The following is a 12,051-nucleotide window of genomic DNA, read 5'->3' as shown; positions in this document are numbered from 1 at the left end:
GAGGAAATTTTAACTGTAGTGAGATTATACTTTTTATTCCTGGGCTTTGGTTACTTTCTGTTCTTCTGAAGTATGAATGATAATTAAAAGCAGTGATTTATTAAATTACCATATAAACTCGAGAATAAGTCGACTTGAATGTCATGCTGAGGCACCTAACTTTACCACAAAAACTGCACCAACAATGTGCTGAAAAACTGGGCTTATACAAGAGTACATACAGTATGTTATATACAAGTACCTTTAACCCAATTAAGTACATGCATGCAGGCACACATGTAAATGTTATATATATTTATATAGATAGATATACATATATAATACTTAGATGATCATACTTGGAAAAATTGGCATTGAGAGAAGGGGACGTGGTGTTTTCCTGATTATTGGGGTTTGGAATGCAGGTCATTAAAGTGAGCTCTGAGAAGACTGCAGTTGCTGATTTTACATAACCATCCCAAATGCCTTCTGTGGATTTGACACTGATTTGTATATGGATATGTGCATGGCTCACCTATCCCAGAGCGTCAGGCCAGGAAGGGAGACAACAGTATATAGGACTAAACACAGAGTTACAGGCTTCTTTGATTGGGAGAGCAGCTGGAGGTCAGCAGGTCACTGCCTTTTAATTCCTCTAATTATCTAGGGTTGATTTGAGCATAGAATGTTTGGGCATATTATGTGCAGCTGATATAAAAATCACATCTGTAAGTAAGCACATCAACAAAAAGCAATTGAAATTATCTTGGTAACCCTGGGTATTTTGTTGATATTACTTTTCTCCTAATTCCCATTAGCATATGGTTAGAAACATGCTCCAAGGTTCAAAATTTATAGGGGATGTGTGGTGGCAAAATGTGGAAATAAACCAAATATCCTGTAATAGGCATTTGCCTAAAATAATTTTACATCTTTACTTATGTAGGACTATGTAACTAAAAATGGTGATGCAGTAATACATAAGTCATCATTTTAAAGATGTAAATGAGAAGGAGCAGGATTATTTCCACCACAAAACATCTTGTGTTTGGTGCTGTTGAGTTGGTTCCAACTCGTACTCACCCTTTGTAAAATAGATCGAAACATTGTCCCATCTGTACCATCTTCACAATTGTTGCTGTATTTCAGCCCATTTTTTACCGCCATTGTGTCAGTCTCTCCATTCAGAATTTTCTTCTTTTTCCCTGACCCTTACCAAGCATGCTGTCATCTCTAGTCCCGGGAGATAGCAAAGTAAATTAGATGAAGTCGTGCCATCCTCTCTTTTAAGGAGCAATATTGTCTGTAATTCTCCCAAACACATTCTTAGGATGGCGAAATTTTTTGAGTTTTAGTTCTTTGTATGTATTCTCACCTGCCCCGAGACACTTTATAATCAGAAAACGGCTTATTTCACTTATAAAATGATTGAAGAAAAAAATCTAAATTTTGCTTTGTTTCGAATGGAGACAAGACTACCATTGTTGAATTACAGCTTCTGAGCAGTATAGTTATACCCACTGGTGATTGGATTTGTATTTTAAGCTTAGAGTTAAGGTAACCCACTACCTGAAAGGTCTGTAGTTCAAAACCACCAAGAGAGATAAAGTCCTGGAAACCCACAGTTGTGACTCTACCTTGTGCGTTGAAATCTACTCAATAACAGTGAGTTTGAGTTTGGAATTCCTCGTGGAGAATGAATTAACGTAGTAGATAAAGACTTGGGCCCCCACTGTAGACCCGCTGCTCTGGAGTTGTTCCCAGTTCCCAGTGGCTGTCCAGGACAGTAGAACTGCTCAGGGAGCCTGTGGCTGTAAATCTGTATGGAAACAGACTGCCTCACCTTTCTTTGGAAAACCACTCTTAACCCATTTTAACCACAAGAGCTCCATCAAAGATTTGTGCAGGGAGTTTAAGTAGAATGAGGAGGACTTGGAACAAGATGAAAATGGAGAAATTAGGCTAACTGTGAAGACATTTCTGATGTGAAATCCACCAGAAGGATTTGTGGATTGGAGGTGGGCTAAGCAAGAGGAAAAGAGCCCTCGGTGATTGGGGTTCTTCTGGTGACACCAGTAACCCAGACGGGGATTGCAGACTGCAGAAGTGGATTTTTCCGAGCCCCACTCTGCCTGGCCTCTTCTTTGTTTCAAGTCTGAGAGAGGATGAGGAGATTTTGAGTTCAATTTAACAAGGAGCCCTGGAGTTGGCGACTTTTGGTCAATTTGGTTGAGTTTGAATCCTAGCTTCACCGTGTATTCAGGTGTTACCTGGGCGACCTTAATTTAGTTATCTGAGCCACTGCTTTCCTGTCCTGTAAAATAGGAATAGTGGTACTGCTTACCTTACTTGATCATTTAGAGCAGCGCTTCTCAACCTGTGGGTCACGACCCCTTTTGGGGTGGGGGGAGGTGTTGAATGACCCTTTCACAGGGGTCGCCTAAGACCATCAGAAAACACGATAAGTATTTCATAATATATAATTACATAGGTTTGTGATTAATCACTATGCTTTAATTATGTTTAATTATGTTCAGTTTGTAACAATGAAAATACATCCTGCATACTAGATATTTACATTACGATTCATAATAGCAAAATTACAGTTATGAAGTAGCAACGAAAATAATGTTATGGTTGGGGGTCACCACAAGGTGAACTGTTTTAAAGTGTTGCAGCTTTAGGAAGGTTGAGAACCACTGGTTTAGGAGCATGTTCTTTAACACGAGGTTTATGGGGCGCATTATTTTTACGTACTTCTATTTCGGCAATGAAAATTACAGAAACTGTTTTACATTTACCTCCTACCATTTATGCTTTTATCCATTTACTGAGACATATATATCCAAATGTATTTTATTCTAAGCTTTCTAATCTCGAAATTCTCTATGTGATATTTCTACATAAATACGTGTCAGTTTAACACAAATCTAAAGTGAATATTAATCCCAGTAAATTGGTTTCATTCATGAATGCATTATTTTAGTAGTACATGTAAAAGTAATAAAAAATTCATAGAAAGTAATAAACATCTAATATAAAGACAGAATGCAGCAGAAACTGTCATGCTGAATGACCCAAGTGACCCTTAAGATCCATTAAATCTCCAATCTCAAATGTGTGTTAAATCTTATATATTTTATATAAATATATATCATCGTTTCAATTATAAGTTCATATCACTGTTGTTTTTAAATAAAATAAGTTGTTTTTTAAAGAACATGCGCAGCTTTGTTCATGTCAGTTTGATGCCTGTCCTTAGAGATTGGTATATAAGAAATGTTCGCAAACGTAGGGTTATAAGGAAACACTGATAACTGGCATGTACACGTGTATTCCACTGGGCTGTTAGAAATGTGTGCTGTAGGAATAGAACTGGGCTAGACGCAAACCAACTGTGTAAACGTCTTTAATTTATATTAAATGTTTATTTTTGTTTGGGGCATAGCAATGAGCTTTCTGGAGTTTGGGGTCTGCTATTATAAGTGAAACAAAACCAAACCTGTTGCCATTGAGTTGATTCTGACTCATAGTAACCCCATTACACACACAAAATAAAACAAATTATTGAGTTGAATTTGTCTTATGGCGACCTTATAGGACTTAGTAGCTAGCCAGCCCTTTAGGACTTTCAAGCCTAACATCTTTATGGAAGCCGACTGCTATGTTTTAATCCTGTGGAGCGGCTGGTGGGTTTGAACTGACCGTTGGGTTAGTAGCCAAGGGCTTTACCACCTGCACCCTTCTAGAAGGACTATTGTAGAGTGGTCCCTTTCTGGTGGTAGGACGTTAGCTCTTGCAAAGTTTTATGGTCTAAGAATTCATGTTTGAAGAATTTAAATGACAAGGGAATAGATAGAAGTTGGTTGATAGACTTGACTATTGATGTAAATCTTTGCCAGTTCACCAAAGGAAGACAGCAAGCAAAATGGATTATCAGTGATGGTTTAAATTATTAATGGGATAGATACTATACCAGTATATACTGGTATATTGATCATAGTTTACTCCCAGAAACTTTCCTGTCAGTGTATCCTTACAGAGATTGTACACTTGAGGTATTTCCCTCTTGTTTTTCTGTATTTGTTAGGGTACACAAATACGCAGTATCTAATTTTGTTTCATATGAGCTCAGGTGTGTTTCCAGAGAGGCCATGCAGTTCGGTGCTTGCGAACAACAAGTTTTGGGCAACATACACATAACCTGCTCAGCCCAGATCCTGACCCTTCTTTTAATGTTTAAAAAGCAACTTCCTGCTATAAAGTTGATTTTTGGCCCTTTGGAACCCTGTAGGACAGAGTAGAACTAGCTTTATGAGTTTTCAAGACTTTAAAATACACCCCACCCACCCCCGCCACCCACTGGTTTCCACGTCCCACCCTGCAGGCGGGCAAGACTGGCTTTTGTTGAATGAGAGAGGGGGAGTTTATTTCTTGGTCTCTTCCTCCTTGGACAGTCTTCTGATCTTTTCTTTCTTGGCGCTTGCGTGCTTCTTTGGTCTTAGAACTGCAGGCCTCAGCCTGGCCAGACAAGCTTCTTGCGAGCCTGCCTGCCTTCAGCTAGTGGATGTGTTCCATGAGAATCCGCTGGTCCTTGAACACGTTCCCCTACACATTCAGGTACACGCTGTGATACTTGCAGCCGTCAGTCCTCGTCAGCTGCCTGTGTCTCCTGAGCAGCGGGCGCAGAGTCCTCATCGTCCTCATCCAGGTCAGCTTCTCGGACATTGGAGCATTGACAGTACCCTTTCGATTACGTATGCTGTATATCCATATGCCTGCTCTTCTGGCGGGCCTGACGTGTATTTCCTCAAAGGGCCTGAGAATGGACGGTCACAGGCTTGTGGAAGATGAAGCCATGCTTGATCAGTTTCTGGATTGGCTGATGGGAGTTGGCATTGGCACTTTCATTGGTCTCCTGAAGGGCCCAACCAGACGACGTTCTTCCCACAGTGGAGGACACTGGAGGCGAGCTTTTTCTGAAGCTTGAGCATATTCGTGGGTGCAGCTGCCGCACCAAAAGGAGGACTTTACATTTTTATAGCAGCGACAGCTTAATCTTTCTCTTGAGAAATGAACCATTGACCTTGTGTTTAGCAGCTGAATGCATGCTTAGTCAAGGTTATATTGTTTCTTCTCGTAATTTCATGAGAAATCATATGTTGCTATCTTTTTAAAGCACATCTCCACTCTTCCCTTTTCCAAGGTCATTGGGATTGTATAACCCAAGACCCAGACTTATTATCCTGATGTTCTTCTCTCTTGCCCAAGGCTTTAGTTTTATCTTCTTGTCAGTTTGTCTCTTAAAAATACTCTGGTAAAGGAACCATGTGGCAGTCCATAGATGCCAGAATGCAATTTCTCTACTAGATAACCTTTGGGGAGAGTTAGTGTCCCAAGTCCCTAAGTGGAAATGCTTTTTATGGGTTAATTTATCTAACCTGAGCGTTCATATTTAATTCATGTTTGAGATGGTTTAGGCAAAAGAGTGAGCATGAGGACTAAAATCATATTAAGACATATCTGGATCCCTGATTTCTTGAGAAGCATCTTCATGTGTGTGGAAGAATGGTGGACTGTGATGGAGGGCCATGGTTCACCAGTTGTAATGGTTGACCAGTTAATTCCTCGAACACTTGATTTCTTTCTGAATTTGTGAAATGGAAGCAGGTCTGTCTACTGAAGGGTAATAGGAGATGAAATGTGCTAACATTGTCAAGTGTCCTTCCTGAGTACTTGATTGGTACATAGTAAGTGTGCATATGAGTAGTGATTCATGGATTACATATCTAAGAGGTGTCAGTTTTTGAGTCCGGCTATTTTGACCTATGTTTCTTACCTTTAGTCTAGGTTTAAAACCAAAATGAGTAACAAGTAAGCTGGTTAATTTCAAATAACTTAATAAAAAATTCAAATCTCAACTGATTAGATTAAAAAATATAATTAATAGAAATAATGTTTGTTTTATTTCTCCTGAAGCTATTTGTAGGTAGCATTGCTTTATAGTAATAATTTATAGGTGGACTATGACGTTAAGAGCTTATAGCACTTGATTATATGTATATAGTTTGTAGCTAGTTACTCTTTATGATCCATACTAGAGTTTTAAAGGTAGCCTATAAGGAGGAAAAATGGTTAGAAAACTCAGGATTTATAGATTAAAAGGTAAAATAATTTAATCTTGATTTAATAACTTGATTATTTTTATAAACAAAACTACGTTCTGTCTAGAAGCCCTGGATGACACAAACAGTTAAGCACTGACTACTAGCAGAAAGGCTGGCAGTTCAGATTCACCCACAGGTGCTAAGAGAGATAGGCGTGATGATCTGCTTCCGAGAGGTTACAGCCTTGTAAAACCTATGGAGCAGTTCTGCTCTGCACACATGGGGTCACAGACAAAGCTGATAGCAATCAACGATGCCTATTCATCTATATATCCATGTACCCAAAACAACGGGTACCACTTGGGACTACCACCACCCCTCCCCCATTCAAGGTTTTACTTGATGCCATAGCAGTATGTGGACTTGGAAATAGTTCTTCAGAAATGGGAGATAAATCATAGTTGGTTTCAGATACAGGTAGTTCCTAGTTTACAAGTGATTTATACATTATATCAAACCCAGTCTCTGGGATTTCTCTTTCAATAAAGTATCTACTGTTGGTACTATTTGAAGTATGTACTTGGAGCTTTTAAAGAATACCTGTGAGTTCAGAAGTAGAAGGAAAAAAATCAGTAAAAACAGAAACTTTTGGATAATAAAGATTAACATCTATACCATAACCCACTTGCCTACACTTTTTTTTCCAGAGTGCCTGAATAGATCTTTTACTTTATTTTGCAAGACTGTTTGGAAGTTTTCTAAGAGGAGCCCTGGTAGTGCAGTGGCTAGTGGTTTGTACCTACCAGAAACTTTGTAGGAAAAAGCTGTGGCAGTCTTATTTCCATAATGATTTATGGAAACCCTCTGGGGCAGTTCTTCTCTGTCTCATGTCATTTCTATGAGTTGGAATTGACTCGGCGACGACGGATTTAGTATCCTTATTGAAAATACAATATTAGAGTGAATTAGTACAACTGATGTTTGCCTAACTCTAACTTTATGAGAGTAGAAAACCTTGTCTTCTGCTGAGCAGCTAGTTGCTTCGAATCGCTGACTTTGTGCTTAGCTGCCCAGCACATACCTGCGATGCTGCAAGGACTCCTTTGGGAAAGAAACTATTAAATAAAAAAATGGTTAGAATGCCACAGTACAAATGATGAAGGGTTAGAGACACCAGGAACTGAAAAAAACACAAACATCCTATCATACTGTTTATCTAGATCAAGGGAGAATCTAGGATTATTTGCTTTCCTATACTACTATATCCTGTAGAGTTGTTACAGCTCATCACCAGTAATATCCTTTGGAATCATCAGTATTTTTTTTTTTTTTTAACTATCCTGGTCTTAGCCAGTATTGTTGCAGGAGGGATATTCATCGTCTCTTTGGCATTAATTAAAAATTCTAGACTGCCAATTTATAAATTAGCTTTTAACTTTTCTGCTCTTAGTTGATAAACAAGAGCTTAAGTGCTGCTATGCTGTTGGGTGAGCATTCTGTTAACATCAGGGTCAGTGGTTCAAACTCACCATCCTCTCTTTAGGCTCTTTGCAGGTGTAAAGATTTTAACGCCTAGGACTTCCTGTGCTAGAGTCTGTATGAGTTGAAATTAACTTGATGGTAGTGGGTGGAGCTTAGTTGGTAACAACAGTGAGGTTATTTTTATTTTCTCATTAGTCATGACATTTATTGGTCAATCATGCAATAACAGTTGAAGCAGTCAGTTGGAAGTATTGTAAAAGAATTACAGTAATGTAAATGAAACCATTCTGAAAGCAAGTGGACTTATGGACTTGGCTCCCTTAGGAGAAATATCTCAGAACTTAACTTACAAATTAACCTTTGCTCAGTTGACATGTTATCTGTTATCTTTAACCCACATTGCATGCCTTGGTAGTAAGTCACTATGAAAAATGAATTAATTCACATTTGTATTGATTTGCAAATTAATGCAGATTACAAAATGCAGATTTTAAAAACAAATAAATAATGACTAGTCGAATAGTCAACTTTTATTCCATACCTGAGTTTTTCATTGATAGTAGGCTGATTTTTAAAGTTTTCCTTTGTCCTCATCATTAAATATATACATACATAAATGTTTAAAAGTTGATTTTGATTAATTTTAAGTATGCATAACTAAGTCTTGGTAGATACTTTGAACACTTGGAGTATTTTTGTCTATGTTTGGGGGATTATAGCTACATTGTGTATTCCTCAAGTAGGGGTAGCTGTCTTGCATCATTGTCCTCATAATCTGTTTTTCTTCACACAGTGTGATAGTTTTGCTGCTGGACTCTTCCCTCCCTCCCCCACCCCATCACGATGATATGAGACTTGAAAGAAGACGATGCATACAGGTGACTTATGTTTTGAAATACAGTAAAATTCTTGTTGTCTGAGAGAATTTGGAATGGCTTGTGTTTTGATAAATATCCATTAGTAATGGTGGTGGTTGGGAATAGTATTTAGATCAGTAAATGCCAAAGATAGTTGGGGGGGGGTATTTGTTAAACATGGCATTGGGCTCAGCTTGTCAGTGTTACCCAATAATCAGTGGGTTACTGAGGTGTTAATGCAAACAGAGTTTAGTAATTGCTGGTGCTTGAGCTTTTCAAAATTGGATTGTTTGGTTAATCTTTTGGTTTGAGAATTGTGTTATTTCTGTTAATAAAATAAACATATACCTCAGTGGCTGAATGCTTGTCTTCTGCCAATCCTTGTTAGAATATAGCACAGAGAAGGGATATTGGTAGTATATCTTTCATAAAACTCTGAAAAATAAGGATATCACACTCAGTTGTATGAATCCTTTAAAAAAATCTGTCTCGTCTTTTATTTTTTTCTCTTTTTGGTCCCTGACTTTTTGCTGTTCTCTGTGCTCTCTTCCTTGTTCCCTCCCTCCCTTTTATCATTTGTATTTATACAGGAGGATAAAGGCCTTGTAGAGAGGATTTTAAAAACTTTTGTAGTTAATGGGGGTGCTCTTACTTATACATGGAAAAATGGAGGCTATTACATTTGCTCCAACTTTTAAATGTGTATGTTTTCTAAAATCAGATCATGAAGCATTTAGATCAGTGGTTCTCACTTTTCCTAATGATGCGACCCTTTAATACAGTTCCTTATGTTGTGGAGACCCCCCCAATCATAAAATTATTTTTGTTGCCACTTCATCACTGTAATTTTTCTACTGTTAGGAATTGGGCCACCCCTATGAAAGAGTCGTTCAACCCCCTCCCCCCCCCAAAGGGGTTGCGACCCACAGGTTGAGAACCGCTGATTTAGATTAACCAAGTGATTTTATATATAGAGAGAGATTCTATGAGATTGCCTTATTTAATTTATAAACTAGTGTTTTAAAATGTGGCTGTTGACTGGAAGAGAAAGTGCGTAAATCTTGAATAGGTATCTAGATATAATGGTTGGCGTAGCTGTTAAAGATTTTGTGATTGGTTTTCGTTTTGGGTGGTCTATGATTCTCTTAGGAACATGTTATATTTTACTTTAAAGTAGAATTTTAAAATAGAATGTTTTGGGTGTACCATTTTATATGGAGAAAATGGCTTTTAATATATTTATAAATTGAATTATAGAACATATTTTATCTTCATGAGGTTTTAGCCATCTATAAGAATCTCCCGACTTTGTGTGGCTCCTTTCCACATGCACACAGACGTGTGTACCTATATACTTGTCTGTATGGAGTAGAGGTGCACCGTCCACTCAGTCTGCCTGAGGGCTTGTTACCGTCAACCTCATGCCACGACCAAATATCATCCATCATTAGAGAAATCAATCTGGTTAGAGACAGAACTTATGGAAAATTGTAGAATTCTCCGAAAAATTTTTGCTGAAAATATAAGTTTGACCTTTTGGTTCAGGAAGGAGTTTCTCTGTATTTTCAGCTTCTGGTTAGCTCCTTGGGCACTGTACTGTGCATTGCCAATTCCAAGTAGATGCTTACTTTCAATTGAGGTCAGTTGAAGAACAAAATAATTTGGGGTTATCCCATAGTTTATCCATGGATAGTATGGATCTTAGATACTTTCCCTGAGGAAATTTTGAGGTGGCAAAGTTTGATATTTTGCTTTGACCTCATAAAATAGGAAGGGCTCTAAAATTATCCATTTTTCTGGAAAGATTTATGGCCGCATGAGAATTAAATGCATAGATTCAGTTTATAAATGCTATTGGGTTAATTTTATGACTGTTAGAACATAAAAATTTTACAAAGACTAGATTTACAACACAATCCAGCCTTTCTGGTTGACTTTGCATTGTTTAGAAGATACAGCACTCCCTTAAATTTATGTAATAGCTGTTGGTACACTTCCTATTTTAAGAATTTGGAAGTTAATGTTATGTTAAAATTACTTAACAGTTTTCATAATTATTAGTGGAGGCATTAGGTCTTATACCATATTTATTATACTTCAGTTGATGGAATGAATACAGAAATTTGAAAGCTTTAGTTTTTCCCAGGTATTATTCAGGGTACTGACTTGTTACCCTCCTTGGATGTACTCCTGACTCTCACTCTCCTACCAGCTCATTGATTTTAGAGATGTTAGAGAAAAACAATGAAAATAGGCATTGACAGATGAAACTTTAAAAAACCCAAACTTTCAAGAATAGATTTTGACAGAGCATTTAATGCTGTAGGTATCAGTGCCTGTGGTTTTGTCCGTGCCTTCTCTCCCAGGTTTCTAGACTTAGGTAACTGCTTGCTAGATTGCACTGCTGCACATATCTGTTCTCTCTCCCGTTTATTCCTAGTACAAGTGTACTGGCATTCTGGACACCTAGGAGCCCCTATTTGCCCTTTGAATCATGTGGTAACCAAATTCACTTTGTTGAGGATGTAAAATCACTTACTTTCGCAAGAAAATATAGAAAATATTTACTGCCGTAGAGGTAACTATGCACATAAAGACTCTTGTATGAAGAAACCTGCTTAACCAAGCATTTATTCAATTTACTTGATTCAGAGACTTCTCTCTTTTGTTTTGATTTATACTTACTCACATCTCCTTGTACATTATTTGGGAAAGGATGTACGAGACACAGTTGATACTATTTTATTTTGTTAAAATAGACTTTTTTAATAAGCAAAATAGTTTTGTTCATTAAAAAATAGTGATAATACTAGTATTAAAATTTTGGAATAGTTTCAGATGAGACAGAACTATAGCTTTTGTGGGAGGAAGATGAATAACCTTAGAAATTTGTTTTGCATTTTGTAGATGTGTTCATTTAATTTTAGCCATAATTTTTATATGTAAGAATTACAGGGCTTAATTTAAGCCATTTGACATGGCAGTATTCTAACTTCAGTTTCTCTAATTGATTTTAGAATGTGAATTTCTTTTGGCAAAAGTTTCATGTATTAGTTAGTGATCACAGGAATGTGCCATATTCATTGTAGATATGCCTACCTGTATACAGCATATTAGAACAAAAATGTATACATTTGAATAATCTGATACATAACACCAATTTCGGAATTGCTGTTCATTAGCTCCTGGGTATCTGACCTTTTTTTAAGACACATCTATATATGCTTGTCCAGCTTTCATTCAGCTGCGAGCATTCCAAGTTTGCTCGGATTAAGTCATTGAGACTTCCTTTGGTATATGATAAATCAGTGGATATATTTGTCCCCAGGTCTTTACTTTTTCACTTTGTTATTAACTAATAGATAATCATTGCAAAAATTTCAGAAATTTAGGTAAAATAGAGAAAAATAGGAAACATCCAGAGTTCAACTAACTGCACTGTGACACACAGTCCCTTCCAATTTTTGGAAAGTTTTCTATTACCATATTTGATTAATGAGGTAATTCTGAAATCTGTTCTATATTCTTTGTCTATAAAAATTGCTAACGCTATATCATAAACCTTTCCCCTGTCATCAAAAGTTTATGTGAAATAGTAATCTGTCACTTTGAACTTTGAGCATGTC

At 37.3% G+C, this 12,051-nt stretch overlaps 1 protein-coding gene and 1 pseudogene across 3 annotated transcripts in view; one reads left to right on the top strand and one right to left on the bottom strand.

The window, feature by feature from the left end:
- The window catches only part of DYRK1A (dual specificity tyrosine phosphorylation regulated kinase 1A), a 121,065-nt gene that overhangs the window by 27,063 nt on the left and 81,951 nt on the right, over nucleotides 1-12,051 (top strand). For all 3 annotated transcript variants that reach the window (XM_075542295.1, XM_075542294.1, XM_075542296.1), the window contains exon 2: nucleotides 8,362-8,446. In XM_075542295.1, coding sequence (XP_075398410.1) covers nucleotides 8,437-8,446 — 10 coding nt within the window. In that variant the 5' untranslated portion in view covers nucleotides 8,362-8,436. The remainder of the gene's footprint in view (nucleotides 1-8,361; nucleotides 8,447-12,051) is intronic.
- LOC142441337 (large ribosomal subunit protein eL19-like) lies at nucleotides 4,399-4,973 on the bottom strand (annotated as a pseudogene).

This window comes from Tenrec ecaudatus, chromosome 2 (assembly GCF_050624435.1).
Source record: "Tenrec ecaudatus isolate mTenEca1 chromosome 2, mTenEca1.hap1, whole genome shotgun sequence".
In the NCBI taxonomy this organism is placed as follows: Eukaryota; Metazoa; Chordata; class Mammalia; order Afrosoricida; family Tenrecidae; genus Tenrec; species Tenrec ecaudatus.
This window is presented reverse-complemented; position numbering and strand designations above follow the sequence as displayed.